Below are 20966 nucleotides of genomic sequence, written 5' to 3' on the forward strand. Positions count from 1 at the left end.
GTGTGAGAGGGTGTGTGTGAGAGAGGGGGGAGGGCAGGTGTCTGTTTCAGACCAACAGAACAGTGTCGGTCAGTTCTACAGGAAGGCTTCGTGTGGTTAAACCCCACTACCAGCACACGGTTCCTGTTTTGTGCTTGAGACGCCTTCAGAGGACAGGTACAGCTGTGGTTAAATCCTTCAAAGCCCCCCTGTATGAAATCAATACATGAAACATGCCATCATGAAACTCTGCCTTTAATTATGATGTTCTTGACATCTATCAACATAAAGACGATCCCACCTGGGGCTGCAGGTGTGTAGCAGTGTGCGCTGCTTGCAGACGTCGAGCTGGAGAACGTGAAACACAGATTTGGTCCTGGTTTGCACATGGCTGACAGGGTGAGAACAGAGACCACATGTGAACCTGTAAGACTAGTTCCTTGTGTTTTACTGACGGGGAGAGAGAGAAAACAGGTGAGACCACCTTGAAGATCCACACCCACGCATGACTCCTACAACTAGGTCAGCTACGCTTTTGGTCACCATACAAAAAACTACAAATACCCCCCCAAAAAAAACACAAACCCACAATCCTCACGGACACATCATCCGGTTCTCCCAGGGTTCTGTATCCTCTCCATTAAGACGACTTTGTTCTCCAGCACTATGCTGACAGGAGGGAACTGGAGGAGCGAGAGCTGTGTTCTGCTGTAGCCCTGGGTGTAGGACACTGCTCTGTGAGTGTCTCTGAGCTGGGCCATCTTAGTGCTGTTCACCTCCATCAGCAGATGGGTGTACGACCTCACGTCAGGGTGGCCCGGCATTAAGTCCTCTCTCTTGTCATACCTCAGAGGAAAATAGGAAGTAACATTCGGAATGAGTTGAATGCGACAGACAATAGCTTTAGAACACCAGGCTCGGGGGTTCCATTCTAGAACACGCTTACCTCCAGTTGGGGTTCTGTTCCAGGAAGCGTGAGATTCCGGTCTCAGCTGCGTAGGAATCAACATGGACCACAACATCTAGACAGTGGGGGGGGGGGGGGGGGGGGTAGGAAGTAGACCATAATACCTACAACAGCTGTAATAGTTATGAACAGGAATAATAAACCTTGTTTGTGCATTGGTATGCATGTTGTGTCTAATCATGTATTCAGTGTATATCTCTAGTATGTATTTGCACTGTACCGTGTTTCTACAGACTATCTCTAGGTGAAGTATTGCATGTCTACCATAATAACAATAACAATGTATTAATCTGACAGACATTTCCTCGAAAACAACACACACAGGAAGGATTTGAACCTGCAACCTCATGATCTAAAGTCAATCATGTAATGCTCTAACCCCTGAGCCTCGCTCCCACCTGTGCCAGCGGGCAGCATGGCGTGCATCTCCTGCAGGGCGTGGCCTCCAGGGTAGTTGTGGCGCGAGGCGTACAGGGACACGCCAGAGTACAGCACGTTGACCAGCAGGTGGCCCACCACCACGCCAGAGCCCAGCTTGAACACCCATGACTTGTGGTAGTTGTTCAAGCTGCAGAGGGATGAACAACGAGCATGTCTTAATTCAGCACATTATACGGGGGGATTTGAACCTGTCAGCTCCTGATCTACAGCATATTTAGACATAACAACACAATGTTTCTCTCAGAGCAACATGCCTTCCACACACACCCAAACACCTACAGCCATACAGACACACACACCTACACCCGCTTAGACACACACCCACCTACACCCCTCCCCCCCCCCCACACACACACACACCTACACCCCTCCCCCCCCCCCACACACACACACACACACCCACCTACACCCCTCCCCCCCACACACACACACACACACACCTACACCCCTCCCCCCCACACACACACACACACACACCTACACCCCTCCCCCCCCACACACACACACACACACACCTACACCCCTCCCCCCCCCCCACACACACACACACACACACACCTACACCCCTCCCCCCCCCCCCACACACACACACACACCTACACCCCTCCCCCCCCCACACACACACACACACACACACACCTACACCCCTCTCCCCCCCCCACACTCACACACACACACACACACACTCGTCCAGCCCGGTGGCAGCAGCACCCACATATAGGAGCCCCCCCTGGCAGCCAGAATGTTGAGCAGGGGGAAGCTGTAGATGATGAAGCGCAGCTCCTTGTGGGGCAGCAGGGAGTAGAGCAACAGGAAGCCCAGTGCGGGCAGAGCCAGCACCCCCGCCCGCCTGTCCTGCAGCCCCAGGGGCAGCAGCAGCACAGAGCTGCCCAGCGCCCGGGGCACCGCAGAGTAGAAGTACCACAGGAAGGGAGAGGTTTACTGGGGAAGAGGGTCAAGGGTCACACAGGACGCGGGGGTAGGGTTGATCATGTGTGTTGTGTCCAGGTGTGTGTGACGAGGTGTGTGTCCAGGTGTGTGTGTGACCTGGTGTGTGTGGAAGGTACATGAAGGATATTCCCCAGTTGGAGCTCTTGTTGAGGACGGTGTTGTACCAGAGCACCTGACCTTCAGGCCACAGCAGTCTCCTCCAGAAGAACGAGTCTACAGCCACGCTCACCGCTGGGATACACCACACACACACACATATATACACACAGAGAGCACAACATTAGTCATGAGTCATAGCTCTTCCTGGGTGTACACAGTAAGTGTATCTATATGTGGGTCCACTGTATCAATTGTGAAAGGTGAACTGGGTGAAACTCTAAAGCAGTATGACGCAACAACAGCTGTGTAGTAACGTGTCGTCACGGTGTGTCTCTAGGCAACGCCCACCCAGCGACAGCAGGCCAGCAGGAACGGCGAGGCAGAACAGCTGCACCAAGCTCAGCTTCCTGCTCAGCAGTGACATCATCAGCATGAGCCCCAGGAGGAGGCAGAGCTCAGAGCGGAACACGATGATGACCACGCCAGACAGGCCGATGAACCAGCCCAGACGCTGACTCATCCAGCAGGAAAACGCCAGCAGCACTGTTCAGAAGAGGAAGACCAGCTTTACTGGACTGTTCAGGAGAGGAGGACCAGCTTTACTTGACTGATCCCACCCATTAATCACTCTGTCAATTCATCAATCAAACGCAATGAATCAATCGCTGGATCTGTACGAGAGAAAGCTGCTTTCTCCAGATTCTGGTTGAGTCAGTGAATGATTCAGGTCTGAGGTCTTTTGACTTACGTCTCCATGCAAAAAAATAGTCCTATGCGATATGTTCGTCATGTTAATGCCGTGTGTTGTGTATCTTACGTATGGGCAGAGCGAGTCATGTTAATGCCGTGTGTTGTGTGTCTTACCTAGAGGCAGAGCGAACACGTTGGGGAGCGTTCTGCTGCTGTAGAACATGAGGTGGAACTGGGAGCAGCAGATCAGGCAGAACAGACCCGCCACCGTGGAACCAAACTGCTTCCTCACCTCCCGCTGCAGTCGCCATAGCGCCCCCACCACACACAACCCCAAACACCCCCGGACTGGGAAACACAAATATTTACATTTAGCATGTTATTCATTTAGCATACACTTTTATTCAAAGCAAGGTATGAATAGTAAATGTAGAAAACAGGATACTACAAATGCGCCAATATCTTCAATATTTAGCAACAATAACCTCAGAGTTGACATGGAGAACGGGCTTCATGTGTATTATCGACTGATATCTGGGCCTGTAGTACAGTAGATAACAGCTACTTCAGAATTGTTGATAGATATCCCCATTCCAGGATCACTCCAACGTGTACATTTTGTCCTGTCATAATAATCAGATAATAATAGGACTAAGACTGGCGCATCGACTGACTAGCCGTCGTAGGTAACAGATGTGAACTCTACCTATGAATTGTGTGGTGAACTTCGGTGCATCGAGCAGAGAGAGGACGTAAATCAACGGCGAGCAGAGCGCTGACAGAAACAGCGGTCCGAGAAAAGTTCTCGGAACCACTCCGGGAAACTCATGGTGGTCATACTGAGAAGCAGAAAAAGAAACACATCGCTTAGAGTTTAGGAGTTTAGGTCGACTGGCAGTTGGGTGTTGGTGTCATTCATTGCCTCTGTGCCAGATCTAAACGGCCTAGCAAGTTAGCTTTGTTTACAGCGAGATTTCATATCCTTACCTTTTCAAAATCGAATCTGTGATAAAGGATATCATGGACTGCTTGTAAGTTGAAACTCTCTTCGACTTTTGTGAATGGGCAAATAAATAAATGCAGGAATATGGTAGAAATGAACAATAACAGCAAAGGAATGCCAGAAACATGCCTCTTTTCAGCCATGACAGGACCTGTCAGAATACCAACAACTTCCGGTTATTACGGAACTAAAAGCAGTGACATATAGGCAGTTTGAAAATTTAAATAAATAAGGTTATTTGATACGGGTACAGTTCCAAAAGTGTACATGCATTCATACGTTAATTTCTTTTCGGGGGAAAAACTCTATTTCGTTACGCTCTCTCAATTTTACACGTGGGGAAAGAAAGACGTTTGTCCCGCACGTGGCGGGATACTATTGGTCGTTAATCTAATTGATGGGTCATGATAGCGAATGGTAATAGGCCACAATTGTAATAGGAAGCTGACGCGGAAATCCAAATCATTTTTTTTTTGGTAGTAAAAATAACCGGCATGTAAATATGAACATACTCGTCTGCTTTGCGTTGTCAATGTGGACTCAGAATGATAATTTCTAACTGAATTTTACACCAACAGTTTTGTAGTTAAAGTAAAGAGAGGATAGTGAGTCGGGTCGCTGTTGGTGGCTACATCTGGCGTTATTCTTGATATGATACTTCGGTTGCAGCTGTGTTACTGTTAGCTAGCAAGCTGAGAATGGCCAACATGCTTTTCACCGGTTCGAAAGGGCGGCTATTTTCTTGCATAACTTTTATTTTACTGTCACAATGCACTGTAGCTAAAGATGTAAAAAGCCTCTGTTCAACCTGTAAACAGATAACCGAGAACTTCAACAAGGTATGTATTTCCGTAGGTCACTACCAGAGTGACTATATTCACGCTTTTTGAATGAGAACCTGCAATGCTGTGCTTCGTGCAACATTATACTACCTTAACTGCATTTGATATAATAACCTCGTAACATCACGTATGGTGTAACGGGAAATGTGTCACGGTTTTCTGCCCGCCCGTTTGACCAGGGGTTTGAACGGACAGCGAAGCAGAACTTCGGCGGAGGTAACACGGCCTGGGAGGAGAGGAAGTTGTCTAAATATGAGACCAGGTGAGACGCTCTCAACCGGTCCGGTTCGGCTCCCAAACACTCCCCTTTCCATACACTCGCATCCTAATCTAACCGTTTGGTATTCAGCACATGCCTACACACCGACCAGTGATGGCATGCCCATCTTAAGGGTCATTCAGTGAAGTCAAGAATCGCATGTGCTGCTGTTTGGTGTCATGATGACCTTGTGCAAATGTCACAAAGAACCCACCTTTTAGACTTCGATCTCTCTCCCCTTTTAATTATTTCCCCCCCCTCCCCCCCTCCCCCCCTCCCTCCCTCTCTAGTGAGATCCGCCTGGTGGAGATCCTGGAGTCTGTGTGTGACAGCAGCAGCTTTGAATGCAACCACATGGTAGAGCAGCACGAGGAACACTTTGAGACCTGGTGGTTCAAGAGGTGAAGTTTTCACTCTTTCCTCCATCCATCCACCCATCCATCCACCTATTATTCAATCCAGCACATAGCTTTTTCACAGCTAAGGTGTGTGTGATCTCTTCTCGCTGGACACAGGAAAGCCAAGCATCCTGACCTGTTTAAGTGGTTCTGCGTTGACACCATCACAGTCTGCTGCCCAAAAGGAACGTTTGGTCCAGACTGCAACGGTAAACAAACCATCAAACCCTCAAACTACACTGGTGCCCCTCCCTCTGCCTCCCCCCTCCCTCTGCCTCCCCCCTCCCTCTGCCTCCCCCCTCCCTCTGCCTCCCCCCTCTGCCTCCCCCCTCCCTCTGCCTCCCCCCTCCCTCTGCCTCCCCCCTCTGCCTCCCCCCTCCCTCTGCATCTCCCCCCTCTATCTCTCTCCACCCCCACCCTCCTCTCTGGCCCTCATGTCTGTTGCTTCCTGTGTCGGCAGCGTGCGTTGGTGGTTCTGAGAGGCCTTGCCATGGCAACGGGGCGTGTGATGGCGACGGGACCCGAGGGGGCAAGGGCAAGTGCAGCTGTAACCACGGTTACCAGGGAGAGTTCTGTCTGGACTGCGTGGACGGGTTCTTCGAAGAGCTTCGCAACGACACTTTCTCTCTGTGTACAGGTAGGGTTGGAACATAGTTCTGGTTTAGATGTGGTCTTCTTGACATTCAACATGGTTGAGTTTCATGATGATGGTGGTGATGAAGATGATGATGATGGTGGTGATGAAGATGATGATGCGTTCCCTCCCAGGTTGTCATGGTTCCTGTAAGATCTGCTCCGGCCCGACCAACGACGACTGTGACGAGTGCAAGGCAGGCTGGGAGGAGGACGACCAGGGCGCCTGCATTGGTGAGCCAGCCAATGACGCCAGCTTTCGACTCTTCACTGATTGGTTGGGCGTTCGTGGTCTGAGTTCTTGTTGTGACATCATGTGACCCTCAGATGTGGACGAGTGTTCTACAGACTCCGCCCCCTGCCAGGAAGAGCAGCACTGCCTGAACTCAGACGGATCGTACTCCTGCAGAGGTGAGACTGAAGCTGCCTCTACTGGAGCTGCCTCTACTGCCTCTACTGGAGCTGCCTCTACTGGAGCTGCCTCTACTGGAGCTGCCTCTACTGGCGCTGCCTCTACTGGAGCTGCCTCTACTGGAGCTGCCTCTACTGGCGCTGCCTCTACTGGCTACTGTTAAACACTGGCCTGCTCACAGTGTTACTCCTAGGCATGAGTGTGTGTAAACTGCTGCATTCACATCAACAGTTTAATACCACTGCTGTTCTTTTGACCGTGTGTGTGTGTGTGTGTGTGTGTCAGCCTGTGACCAGGTATGCTCCGGGTGTACAGGAGAGGGTCCTGATAAGTGCAAGGCTTGTGCCAGCGGGTACCAAGACACAGAGGGCACCTGTACAGGTGAGACTATCCTCTACCTAAAGACACCTGTACAGGTGAGACTATCCTCTACCTAAATAGACCTGTACAGGTGAGACTATCCTCTACCTAAAGAGACCTGTACAGGTGAGACTATCCTCTACCTAAAGAGACCTGTACAGGTGAGACTATCCTCTACCTAAAGAGACCTGTACAGGTGAGACTATCCTCTACCTAAAGAGACCTGTACAGGTGAGACTATCCTCTACCTAAATACACCTGTACAGGTGAGACTATCCTCTACCTAAATACACCTGTACAGGTGAGACTATCCTCTGTCCTCTAACTAAACAGACATGGACGAGTGTTCCCAGCTGGAGGCCGTGTGTCCGGAGGAGCGGCGGTGTGTGAACACCAGGGGGAGCTACTCCTGCCACTGCCCAGAGGGCTTCCAGGAACAGGAAGGAGCCTGCGTCAAAACACCAGAACCCGGTAGCTAGCGACCCCATTCTGTTAGCTTGCTACCTCATTCTCTGTTAGCTAGCTACCCCATACTCTGTATACTCTGTATACTCTGTATACATACTCTATATACTGTAGATAGCTAGCTATCTACACCGACTAGCATAGCCAGGTCGCCATGGTACGTGTTTGGCTACCTTAGTTGATGGGTATAGCTCAGTGGGAGAGCATTTGACTGTGGATCAAGAGCTCGTACTATTTGTTACTTGTTACCTGAATTGTGCAGTAGGGTTATAGGAGGCAGTATGTATGTGGACTAAAAGTATTCTTTACTTTTCTACCTCAAAAGTTGAAGAGGGGGAGGAGGAGGAGGAGCCAGCAAGTGAGACCGCCAATCACCCAGAGGGACACGAGGACCTTTGACCCTGACGGGACCAATGGGAGCAAACCAGAAAGGAACTTTAGGGAGTTACTATTGGTTGACAAACCACAGCAGGAAGTCTGAGCCCTCTCCTCATGAACCAACCGCTCTAACTTCCCCGTACTGTACACTCCTCCCTGAGGAAGGACTTGGAGCGCAACACAGACGACTCACTGAGGCTGAGAAAGACCTGGAGACATTTTCATGTTCAAGAAACATAACTATTAGTTTATTCAATCATTGCTGGCCTTTGTCATGATTATTTCTCCTATGTTTTGATTATGATGTCTGGTTTTAAAAATTAAAAAAACTTTCAAGAAATGATTCAATAAAATTGGAAGGGAAGGGTTTGTTTAGATGTTTGATTTTTATCATCAGAATTATAGTTCTTCTGTATGTAATAAGGCCTCTAGGGGGCAGTTTATACCAAGTTTCTTTCTCACAGCTGCAGTGCCCATTGTTGACCACACAGTGGTGCTGTAATCACACAAAACAGACCATGAGCCGTCGCGACTGGATGCATTTATGAAACCAGGGGGGTGTTCCATCAACGTCGCTAACGAAAGCCACGTTTACACGAAAAAGCCTCGCTTGGGTAAACTGCCACATTTCTTAACTATAGGCTAAATGCTGACCTTTAAAATAAAAGGGAAATAAACCAATTATTACTATTCTGACTGACAGTGTATGGACAGCTTCCCCATAACCTAAATTTGGAAAGATTTCCAATTTACATAGTCTGCCTCCACAGGTCCAGCAGGGGCTTGGACAGTGGCACACTGGCTGTTTGAAGGGCAGGGGCTTGGACAGTGGCACACTGGCTGTTTGAAGGGCAGGGGCTTGGACAGTGGCACACTGGCTGTTTGAAGGGCAGGGGCTTGGACAGTGGCACACTGGCTGTTTGAAGGGCAGGGGCTTGGACAGTGGCACACTGGCTGTTTGAAGGGCAGGGGCTTGGAGAGTGGCACACTGGCTGTTTGAAGGGCAGGGGCTTGGACAGTGGCACACTGGCTGTTTGAAGGGCAGGGGCTTGGACAGTGGCACACTGGCTGTTTGAAGGGCAGGGGCTTGGAGAGTGGCACACTGGCTGTTTGAAGGGCAGGGGCTTGGACAGTGGCACACTGGCTGTTTGAAGGGCAGGGGCTTGGACAGTGGCACACTGGCTGTTTGAAGGGCAGGGGCTTGGACAGTGGCACACTGGCTGTTTGAAGGGCAGGGGCTTGGACAGTGGCACACTGGCTGTTTGAAGGGCAGGGGCTTGGACAGTGGCACACTGGCTGTTTGAAGGGCAGGGGCTTGGACAGTGGCACACTGGCTGTTTGAAGGGCAGGGGCTTGGACAGTGGCACACTGGCTGTTTGAAGGGCAGGGGCTTGGACAGTGGCACACTGGCTGTTTGAAGGGCAGGGGCTTGGACAGTGGCACACTGGCTGTTTGAAGGGCAGGGGCGGAAAAATTTAAAGGGCAGCTACTGCACAACTTGGGGCCTTTGCGGCCCCATGCTTTGCGTGCAAAAATGCTTTGCGGGCTGAAATTCACTCGACGGAACTCTCCTTTGACATTCTGTTTCCGCCTGTTTGAAATGATTAGCAACACATCTTAATTTAGCTTGACTTTTAGCCTGACACGGAACAAGCTAGTTCAGAAGTATAAGTTACCTTGGTTACTTAGCTAGAACTAGAATAAGCCTTTTTAATGGAACAGAACTGTCGCTGAAGCTTTTCCTTAATCTACGTTGATGGAACAACCCCCTGTTCTCATCAAACACACTTTCCTGAGGAAAACCTACCTTTCATCCACCTAGGAGGAGGGTGTCTGTGAGATAGAGTAGAGAAGGAAGAAGATGGGGGAGGGGAAAGAGTGAAAAGGAGGGAGGAATCTCTGTCTCCCGGTTCCTGCCTGTTCCAGTAACCTGCCTCTGACTGTAATCACGCTGGCAGAGTTCCTCAGGGATGAAGTCAGCTGTGTGTGTGTATCTGTGAGCGTGTGTGTCTTCAGCTGTTTTGAATCCTGCTTGAGCAGGTCTTCTAAAGAGATGGAGTGGAGAGGGGGAGGGAGGAGAGGAGGAGGGAGAAGAGGGAGAGGGAGAGAAGGTGTGAAGCCAGTCTGAACCTGTCTAGACTAGCTCTGCTCTCCCCCGATAATAACAGTCTCCCTCCTCCCTCCACTCATCTCTGTCTAGGTCGTCAAGACTACCACCCCCCCCCCCCCCCCCCCCGCACACACACCTCTGTGTCCCGCGCTGTGTTACCCCAGGGTCTACGAGAGTGATGTCACACCAAGCTTCAGAACGCAGGAACATGCAGGGTCTATAAAACAGGAGCAGCCATATTGATACCACCCTTGACAGATTGTTGTGTTTGAATGATGAAGCTTCTCCATGTGAGTCAGCACATTCATACCAGCCTGGAGGTCTCCCGACATCACACACACACCGGACAGGACCGCTGTCTGTGTGTGTTTCTCATTAGCTGCTACAGTAGATCTTCCTTCTGCAGAAAGAGGTTACGTGTGTGTCTGTGTATGCATGCGTGTGTCTGTGTGTGTGTGTCTGTGCATGCGAGTGTCTGTGTGTGTCTGTGTATGACCTCAGCAGCATAGAGGCTGGAAACAGAATGAAGACCTCATAATCAACACCTAGCTGACACACACACACAGCAGCTGGGAACTATGTGTTCGTGTCACAGCATGCTGTAAGAGATTCCATCATCACCAGAGTCCTGTCTCTCTCAGACCAGGCATCAAATCTCTCACACACACACACACATGGCCTCATTGTCTGAGCAGCAGACAGTAGGCCCCCAGCCAGCTTGATGCAGAGATGAGCGAGAAAGGCCAGGTGAAGTAGTCCCATCACCTGCAGCCAATCCCTGCAATGTTTACAGTTTCTAATCAGCAAACCAGGAAGGATTACCAGACCGCATGTGATTTAGGAAAAGGTTAGAGGAAGCCTTCTGAGAGATCAAAGTCTGTCATACCTCATTCTTGAAGTGTGTAAGATCAGAGAGAAGGTACACACGTACACACACACACACACACACACAGGTGCTCAGATGAAAGAGAAGCAGAGAACATCAAACTCTCTGACCTGTTTGTCTGTCTGTCCTGCCTGTCTTGCCTGTCTGTGTCCTGTCTGTCTGTCTGTCCGTCTGTCTGTCTGTCCTGTCTGTCTGTCCTGTCTGTCTGCCATCTCTGTGAAGAAACAACAGAGGTGTCAACACCACCACACACGTACAGACACACACATGTATGCATGTTACACACATACACACACACACACGTGTGTGTGTGTGTGTGTGTGTGTGTGTGTGTGTGTGTGTGTGTGTGAGAGAGAGAAACAGTTAAGCTAAGGTCATGAGGAGATACATTTAATCTGTGTCTCCTTCTCTCCCTCCCTCTCCCCCCCCTCTCCTGTGTTCTCTGGGTCAGGGAACAGGGCTGTTCATCACTGAGACATGTCTGAATGGACTCACTGTCTGAATGAATCAACAGCTTGATACAGTTATATCATCAATGGCACAGTCTCTGTGTGTGTGTATGTGTGTGTGTGTCTGTCTGTCTGCGTGTTTCTGTGTGTGTGTGTGTGCTGGTGTGTGCGTGCGTGCGTGTGTGTCTCCAGCCAAGACTCAGTTCCTGGCTGAGTTGATTAAGCAGTGAGGCTGCCATGGCGACAGGCGCATTTGATCTGATGCGTAGGCATGAATGGTGTGAACCACCCACCATCCCTGCTGCTACACACACACACACACACACACACACACACACACACCATAGAAGACCTTCACACAGATGCACGCAAGCATCTAGTCAGCCAGGCAGTACCAGCAGGCCTGGTCAGAACAGTGGTTATGTAAGAAAGTAGAGAAAACTCCTGAAATGGCAGATAAGTGAGAAAGGAGAAAGAGAGAGAGGGAGGGAGGACAGGGAGGGAGAGAGAGAAGGAGAGAGGGAGAGAGGACAGGGAGGTAGATAGACATCTTTACACCCCCCCACCCCCGAACCAGATTTGAGCCCTGCACTCTCGATGAACCCCAAAGCCTTCTGGGTAATCTCGCTGAGATTCCCAATAGCACCGCTCCTTAGTTACCAAACTTGTTCCTTAGTTACCAAACTTGTTCCTTAGTTACCAAACCTCTTCCTTACTTGCCAGGCACACTGAGCCTCTCTCTCTTTCCCCATCTCCCTCCATCTCTCTCACCCCGTCAACAGTATCAGAACACACACACACACACACACACACACACACTGAACTTCAGGAGGGGAGGAGAGGTATAATAGTCTAGCTGCTGAGCTATAGAAGAGTATTTCCCATTTCTCCCTCTCCTCCCCCTCTCTCCTCCCCTCCTGTCCTCTCCTCCCCTCCCTCCCCCCCTCCCCTCCTCCTCCCCATCTCTCCTCCCCTCCCCTCCCCTCCTCTCCTCCCCCCTCTCTCCTCCCCTCCTCCCCTCTCTCCTCTCCTCCCCTCTCTCCTCTCCTCCTCTCCTCCCCTCCTCTCCTCTCCTCCCCTCTCCTCCCCTCTCCTCCCCCCTCTCCTTCAGAGAACCTCCTGACCTAACATGGCTTCATCTCAGTCTGTCAGGCACACTGTGTTCCAGGGACTGGCAGCATCAAGCTTTTAGTGGACATCAGGTCTAAATAACCTCCGTCCTTTTCTATCCCTGCATCTCTGATGGGCTGATGGGCTCTGGGGCTGATGTAAACAGACTGTTCCTGGAAACACCTCAGGGATCTGCAGAACACTGTGTCCTGCCTCTACTGGAGCCCTGCCTCTAGTACCCTGTCCTGCCTTTACTGGAGCCCTGCCTCTAGTACCCTGTCCTGCCTCTACTGTTATATTGGAGCCCTGCCTCCAGTACCCTGTCCTGCCTCTACTGGAGCCCTGTCTCTAGTACCCTGTCCTGCCTCTACTGTTATATTGGAGCCCTGCCTCTAGTACCCTGTCCTGCCTCTACTGTTTTACTCGAGCCCTGCCTATAGTACCCTGTCCTGCCTCTACTGTTCTACTCGAGCCCTGCCTCTACAGTTCTACCAGTCAGTCAAACACGCACGACTCACACCCCACCAACCCACCTACACACACACACACACACACACAGTGCATCCAGCTGTGAGGGTTGTTATTAAAGTGTTGCTTGTGTCTCCTGGAACACCTGAGGTCCACTGTTGTGTTAGCAGGGGGTCATGGAAGAGAGAGGGAGGGAGAGAGAGAGAGAGAGAGAGAGAGAGAGAGAGAGAGAGAGAGAGAGAGAGAGAGAGAGAGAGAGAGAGAGAGAGAGAGAGAGGGGGGAGAGGGGGAGGGAGGATTCTTCCTCCAGAGGTGATCCACCACCCTTCCCAGAGGGTCTCCCTCTCCTCACCCCTAACCTTCACACCCCCCCAATACCCCTAGTGTCCCCCCACACACCAACCATCGCCGTGGCTGCACCCCCCAGCGTGCCGCCCACCTCTCCATCTGTGCCATCTGGCGCCTCCTCGTCTCACAGCCTCAACTACGTCTCTGCATGTCGCCACGCCAACCACCCCTCCTCCCCCCCCCCCTTCTCCCACACTACCCCTCTCTCGCTCTCTTTCTCTCTCTCTGTCTCTCTCTCTGTGTTACTTCTGCTCATCCTCCCGTGCTGACTGGCCCACCTGCCCACACATCTCTTCAGCACGTACAGCTCTTCTGTCAGACTGGACATGATTCTCTTTACGGGTGTAACAGTACCGGGTCTGACAGTACCGGGTCTGACATGTCTCGTGTTGAGTTAGAATAAGGTCAAACGAAACCTGCAACCTCCACACTGATAGATATAATAAAATCATAAATCAGATAAACTCCTCAACCAACCTGTAAGATATGACGTAGTTCTCCTTCTCTTTCCTCCCTTTCATCCTTCCTTCTTTAGATCCATCTGGGAAGACTTCCTTTCATCATCGTAAGGAGGTGAGGGGGGGAGGAGGCTGGGGGAGGGTGGAGGAGACTAATTTCTGATTATACAATTTTCTTACGCTAATCATTCAGTGGGAATTTACTATTTTACGCTAACTGAGATAATGCACACGGGAACCAAACTACGCTACCTGTTTACCGTATGCAAGTTCCTGCCATAGTAACTTGGAGAATAAAGCTGATTCTGATTCTGAAAAACGCTAGCTACGCTAATGTACAAGCCTGATCTACAAGCTACGCGAACTACGCTAATGTATTGTAGCCTATGACTTTCAAGCTACGCAAGCTAAGCTAGTGCAATTTCGGCAATTTCCCCACTTCGGGACAAATAAAGGATTATTTGATCTTAATGATACACAAGCTACAGACGCAGTGTGACATGGGCCTCTCAGCCTTAATGGGGGTTTTGTGGTGTGAGTGAGATATCTAGAGCCTGGCCACAACAGAAGGCCTCTTTAACCCTTGTGTTATCTTCGGGTCATTCCGACCCATCAGTCATTGTGACCCACCGTCGTATTGCGACAAATTTACCTCATACAAAAACAAAGTGAAGCATTTTCTTTTAACTGATGGGCTGTCTCAGACCCCCCACATTGCAAAGGTTAAAAGAAAATTATTTTTATTTGTTTTTGTATTGGGTAAAATTGGGTAAACACAACGATGGTTCGTTATGAACCTTTGGGTCATGTGACCCGAAGGCAGCACAAGGGTTAAGACAAGTAGCTCATCTCCATGTGAAAGACCTCCAGCGACAGAAACAAAATACCTTACCCCCGGTGGCGGCGGCAGTCGGCAGATGCCCCGTCTTGAGACGAGAGAAGAAAAAACGGCGATCAGATTGTCGCTGATCGACAGGACAGGAGGCTGTGTTGTGGTTGTTTACTTTTCGTAATTCGGGAGTTAGAAGACTCGGAAGGTTTTATATCTTGAAACGTTGATGATTAGAACCCTTGATGGAGTTGATGGAGCAGTTGGACCCTTCTCGGAGAAGTGAGATGTTTTTGGGGGATTTTTTAATCCATAATATGAAAGTCTGTTATGGGTTGATGTACGCGTGTGCGTGTTTACGAATACCAAGGACACAACCCTCTGTTTTGTGTACAAAAAAGATATTTTATTGCTTATAAAAAAAATATCCCCACCACAGATGTACAGTCACCCGTCACTGCGAACTAGACAGACGGACGAGAAGAGAGCGGGGGAGGGGGGGGGGAGAGATGGGGGGGAAGAGAGAGATGGGGGGGAGAGAGATGAGGGGGGGGGGAGAGAGATGAGGGGGGGGGGGCAGAAGAGACAGGTAGCAGATTCCTAAGCCTCACGTTTCTCTATGAAACATTTAAATAGACATGTTTTCCAACACTAATCCTACTTAAATAACATTCAACGCTCTTTCTGCAATTTTCATTTAAGTAAACCTTGTTTTATTCCTTTTACATCAACAGCTTCAGTGCACCTGTCCACCAACTCAAAAATACTAAATGTTCAAATAAAATAAAATGACAGGAATGCAAATAAAAGGCCATTTAAGATATGAAAACACCAGAGGGCAAGTTCTTTAAGCATAGACAATAAAATAAATAAATATGCCACATTGTGGAATGTCTACAATGTTTAAAAATAAATTAAATGCACGTAGAGAGAAAAAATATATATGTAAAATATGTAAAAAATAAAGTTCAAATTACATAACTGAGTTCTTGACTATTGCATTGATTGTGCATTCTCCTCCCACACCTGTAGGGGGAGCACTTGTGCCAGGGGACGAGGAGGGGGGCAGTTTAAGGAGGGGGGAGGGGGTAGTGTGTGTGTGTGGCGACTGTTTCCATAGAGATGTGATGTTTCAACACCTGGTGTTGAAGACAGCAGCGTTGACACCATGACAGGCGAGTGTTTCAAGTAATCTACTGTCTCCCCCAATCAGGGGAGGGGAGGGGAGGGGGGGGGGCTTAAGGCTGATTGGCCATTCTCACATCGTCACCAACGACAACAGCATTGGCCCCGCCCCAAACTGACCGATAATGGGGCATTCACACCAACAGTGACACAACTATTCAACGATCTGCATTGCTCTGCTAGCATGACATCATGCTCGCATGGTGTGTGATGGTCAAATCCGACCATCACACGGTGCTGTCTTGTCGTGCTGGTGTTAATGCCCCGTTACACGAAGGCCCCAAAAACTGAACCAGAGAAACAAAACAGAGAAAGGCACTCCAATATTCCACATAAAAAAGAAAATCAGACGTTTTCTGAGTCTGACAAAAAATGCACATTTGATCTTTGTGGGGCTGGTAGAGGGAGTGAAGAGGCCATACAGGGTCAAATTCAACATTGACCCGTCCAGAACACGCCTCCTCCAACATCAACAGTCAGGTCATTAAGAAGAAAAAAATACTTCAGACGTTTACGTTCTGAACGCCTCTATCCCTGGGTGAACTCTTGTGACCTTTGACCTTCATGTGAAAGCGATGGAGGAATCGGCCTTCCTCAGCATCCCACCTACACACACCTGTGTGTGTGTGTGTGTGTGGGTGTCCAGTTCCAGGCGGTAGTGACATGATGCCTAGCCCCTCTGGAACAACAGGTGATGAACGTGTAGCGACACAACGATTCAACACTGTCAACAGGAGTCTCTTTTCCAGAGGAGAGACCAGATACTCTCTCCCTGGGAGAGAGACAGGATGGCTGCGGTCTGTCTCTCCCTGTGTGAGAGACAGAATGGCTGCGGTCTCTCTTTAAGGATCAACAAAAACATCCAACTCTGAACAGGAGCCTCACCAACAGCATTAACCAGCCAGGTAACAATTTTTAAGTAAATACAAATAAATAGTTCTGGTAGGACCACCTAAACAGCTACACTTCTGTCAAGAGACATACTGAGAAAAAGAGACCACTTTTAAATAAAAAAGGAAGAACAAACTGGTTATAAATTATTAAATTCCCCACAAAAGGAAAAATATAAATTCTTTTCACTCATCGGCTGAGGGCAGGAAGAGACCAGCCATCAAACCAGCCAGCCAGCATGTCCATCAAACCAGCCAGCCAGCATGTCCATCAAACCAGCCAGCCAGCATGTCCATCAAACCAGCCAGCCAGCATGTCCATCAACCCAGCCAGCCTGCCAGCATGTCCATCAAACCAGCCAGCATGTCCATCAAAGCCCCCCCCCCTCCCCCTCAGAGAGTCCTGTCTGGGCCTGGCTCCTCCCCCTCAGAGAGAGTCCTGGCTGGGCCTGGCTCCTCCCCCTCAGAGAGAGTCCTGGCTGGGCCTGTCTGGGCCTGGCTGCAGGGGGTCCAGACTGGTGAGGGTGACGTGGCCCTGCCCCCCGGTGCCAGGCGGGGCCCCCAGCGGGAGGGTCATCCAGGCGTGCTCCAGCACCTGGTCCAGGGTGGGCCGGTCCGACGGACGCACAGACAGGCACCAGTCGATCAGCTGCTGGCACTCTGCACAACAACAACAACAACAACAACGTTAGTGTCTCTCCATCAGACAGTGATCAGGATTATAACTCACTGTTCCTGTAGGGGGAGCCGCTTCCCTATAAGCAAGTGTGTGTGTGTGTGTGTGTGTGTGTGCGTGTGTGTGTGTGTGTGTGTGTGTGTGGGTGTGTGTGGGTGTGGGTGTGTGTGGGTGTGTGGGTGTGTACCTACCGCTGGACACCCTTCTCCTGTAGTACAGCTGTCCTTTCAGGATCTCCTCGTCCTGCTCAAAGGGGATGTCCCCACACACCATGTCATACAGAAGCACGCCTAGCGACCACACCGTCGCCGAGCGACCGTGGTATCTATGGAAGCGGATCCACTCAGGGGGGCTGTACACTCTTGTACCTGGGGGCAGGAAACAGGAAACAGGAAGCAGATGAGCGGTGGCGTTCCGTAGATCTGTGATGTTATCTGAATTTCATAACGTCACTGGTAACAACATTGTGACTGTGATGACTGCTGGTGTTTTTTGTTTAGTTTTTAAGATGTAAAGAAAGAGTCCTTTTAAGGGGGAACGTTGACATCAAAGTAGACAGTCATCTGATAGGGCCATGTCATATTTATACTTTCAAAACATTAAATCTCTCCTTCCCTCTCTCTCTAGCACAGAGCTTTCCATCCGCGTGACCTGCCCCCCCTCTCTCCCCCTGTTCTGTTCTTTCCTTCCTCCCCCTCCCCCTCCCACGGGCAGGAGTAACTTGGAAACCAAACAAACTCGAATGCGCAGAGCCATCACGTGAACACCAGGCTCCGGTTTCACAACAAACAGATGTTACGTGGAGACTGATCCAAAACCCACACAACCTGCCGAGAGCCAGCCGTTGGGACCGACACAACCTTACATTTACTAATTTAGCAGACGCACTTATCCAGACCGACTTAAACCAATACAACTGCTGCAAACATCTAAATGTAAACAAAACGAGTTGCATCATACACGATGTTCAAAACAATTCTATTTTGCCTCTATATAATCAAATCGTTGTCATATTTGGTTATTGGTTGGTTAATATTGGTTAATTTCCGTCAGGTATACATCGATTATAAATTTTACCTACGCATCGGAGCTACACTTCGAGGGAAAATCCGCTACGAGGCACAGATAACAAACATATGAGTCACAGGCTCGTGAACGCCCCCGCCGTTATCATGAGCTACCGGCCCAGCAGGCTATCAAGGGCGAATCAACGGAATTGCGTACATCCCTAGTATGTAAACATACGGTCGTGATTCACACACCACGTTTTACAGAACTGTGCACCGTAACACAGAAACACCAAAACATAATTGTCACATAGCCAATGTGTACCGACCCATCGACCTAAAAGCACAGCAATGAACAGTTGGATTTAATAAGCTACGTACCGTCAAAATCGGTGTAGACCGTGTCCTTGAGAATGGCTCCGGAGCCAAAGTCAATAAGCGTGAGTTCCCCAGTACGGAGATCCACGAGCAAGTTCTCGTCTTTGATGTCTCTGTGCACCACCCCGCAGCTGTAACAGTGCCGCACCGCATCCACAACCTGCCGGAAAAAAACCCTCGCCGTGTCCTCGTCCAGCGAGCCCTTCTCCGTGATGAAATCAAATAAATCCTTGACGAGCTCCGGTCTCTCCATGACGATCAACCAGCCGTCCGGTCGCTCGTACCAGTCCAGCAGTTTAATAACACCCCGAAACGACGAACTCACTTTCTTCAGTAGGAGGATTTCCAAAGGCACCATGGCACCGTTCTGTGAAATAAAGCAAACTAACGATTTAGAGCCACACTTTGACGTAACCAAAACAAACCCGTGACGGTTTAAATTGGGCTACTTACAATTGTGCCCCACTCGGTCACTCTTTCCTTTGCTACATGTTTTACAGCGACCTGAAATGAGATCACATAAAATGGTACCAAAACGTGACGTGAATATTCCGTGGTTGTAGTGCGAAGGAGCAACGGGCGCCATGTGCTGGCTAGGCAGAATCAAAACATTGCAAATTCTCCGTCCTTACCGGTGCGCCATCAGAAATCCTGTTCCCTGCGTACACCGTGCCAAAGCCCCCACTCCCCAGCACTGTCCCGACCTGGTAAACCTTCTCGAAAGGCTCCTTTTCCAGTTTCACTGTGAATATCAACAAGGACATTAAGAACAGACTTCGACACACTGGGACACGGAGCTGACTGGAGTGACCAGAGGCTTCTTGTCCCGTACAGCTAATCTGCTACTACTGACGTTAGCACCAACTACCCAGATAGCAAGCCTCTAGTTAGTGCAAGCGAGTAAAGCGAGTCAAAAAATGGTAATTATACCATTAACGCCACGATATCTGTAGCTCTACATAATATGTCCACTAAACATGTTTTAATAAACGTAGCGTTAGCTCGCAGTAAAGGTGACTAGCAAATAGAAGGAATCTGTACCTGTTTGGAGCTGTATTTTCACCGGCAAGTGATCCATGCTTGAGGGATTGCAAATGTGTGAAAATGAGCCAAACTTTGACAGCAACATAGTCACATCGAAAATACCGATTGTATTCCTCGTTTGTTTTCTTTAAATGTTATTTCAACCCAGTTAAACGCGAAATATATTTCTATAAATATTTAAGACGGATCTTGTAAATGACTCAGTTATATATCCAGTGCGCCAACTCCGCTGCACCGGGCTGTCAAATAAAAATGTCACCAGTTGTTGCCCTTATCCCGCTGGGAGAACGACGCTTGAGATAAAAACGATTTCCTGTTTTATATTAGAGTCCTGTACTGGAACAAGTACGGTCCTGTTGAAGACTACACGGACAAACTACACACCACCGTGTGCAGCTACCGTACAGTAGTATAACTGATATTGCGATTATCCCTACATGACACCGTTCTGACTCCAGGAGATTCTCTCTATGCTTTGCCGCGTCCTCCGCCTGGCTTTATAATGCTAATATTTTGACGCGTGGTGGGATGGTATCCCTCCGCGTCTGACTATTTTCGATGCTTCCACAACATATTTTCGTAGGAAACTTAAAAATTGTTCTCAATTTGACACTAACGGTATTGTTGTATTGTATCATTCCGTCAAAAAACGACCTAGCGTTGAATTCCTTGGTGCTATGCTTATGTACACACGCACTACTTTCTCATAGTACTAGACGCGACAACCACCCCCTGTCTGGAGTCGATGCACTCTCGTTCACCGCCAACCTGCAGCTCCCAGCCAATCAGATGGAGGGTTTAAATACCGTGTTTTCAATGTCGTCCAATAGAGACACGTTGATGATCGTAGACGGGGCGATTTGAGCGCACGTGGCGGGAATTCCGAGCCGCACCTTTCCGCTGCAGTATTCGGTAAACGGGCGAGCGGCGGCAGGCGAGCAGAATGACAAGGCGCCAAGGTTTCCCGGGAACTCTCCCCGCACATGCTTCAGGAGCACGCTTTAGTCCTGCTTAACAAAGCTTTGAAGGCTAAGTCAAGGCCGGCACCACACAGTCATAATAACAGTGTAGCCCCATGATCTAACAGTATGTTTGCCAGAGAACAGAAATATTATGGGATGCAGTCGATGCCATACAACTGAAGCTGTTAATGATGCTGTATGTTTTAAGTCGCTGCTCTCTCCCATGCTATAGTTGAACTCATGTTACCTGTAAAAGTGGCTTGCAGGCTGTACTGGGACAAACTGGATC

At 49.6% G+C, this 20966-nt stretch overlaps 3 protein-coding genes across 3 annotated transcripts; 1 reads left to right on the top strand and 2 right to left on the bottom strand.

Annotated features, from left to right (window-relative positions):
• Positions 1-216: 216 nt before the first annotated feature.
• alg12 (ALG12 alpha-1,6-mannosyltransferase) lies at positions 217-4404 on the bottom strand. The gene is made up of 9 exons (XM_062483173.1): positions 4115-4404; positions 3834-3966; positions 3302-3475; positions 2786-2980; positions 2465-2569; positions 2103-2325; positions 1345-1514; positions 926-1001; positions 217-825 (listed from the first exon to the last, which is right to left on the bottom strand). The coding sequence occupies exons 1-9, from the start codon at positions 4271-4273 to the stop codon at positions 585-587; spliced, it is 1476 nt and encodes a 491-aa protein (XP_062339157.1). The 5' UTR covers positions 4274-4404; the 3' UTR covers positions 217-584.
• A 175-nt stretch (positions 4405-4579) lies between these two features.
• On the top strand, positions 4580-8232 carry creld2 (cysteine-rich with EGF-like domains 2). The gene is made up of 10 exons (XM_062483174.1): positions 4580-4969; positions 5152-5234; positions 5522-5632; positions 5747-5838; positions 6090-6266; positions 6398-6496; positions 6590-6673; positions 6960-7055; positions 7368-7505; positions 7825-8232. The coding sequence occupies exons 1-10, from the start codon at positions 4829-4831 to the stop codon at positions 7896-7898; spliced, it is 1095 nt and encodes a 364-aa protein (XP_062339158.1). The 5' UTR covers positions 4580-4828; the 3' UTR covers positions 7899-8232.
• Positions 8233-14945: 6713 nt separating this feature from the next.
• LOC134037736 (serine/threonine-protein kinase pim-3-like) lies at positions 14946-20353 on the bottom strand. The gene is made up of 7 exons (XM_062483234.1): positions 19713-20353; positions 19304-19413; positions 19125-19175; positions 18675-19038; positions 17478-17654; positions 17066-17270; positions 14946-16991 (listed from the first exon to the last, which is right to left on the bottom strand). Exons 1-6 carry the CDS (start codon positions 19798-19800, stop codon positions 17074-17076), a joined length of 987 nt encoding a protein of 328 aa, XP_062339218.1. The 5' UTR covers positions 19801-20353; the 3' UTR covers positions 14946-16991; positions 17066-17073.
• Positions 20354-20966: the final 613 nt, after the last annotated feature.

This window comes from Osmerus eperlanus, chromosome 17 (genome assembly GCF_963692335.1).
Source record: "Osmerus eperlanus chromosome 17, fOsmEpe2.1, whole genome shotgun sequence".
Classification (NCBI taxonomy): Eukaryota; Metazoa; Chordata; class Actinopteri; order Osmeriformes; family Osmeridae; genus Osmerus; species Osmerus eperlanus.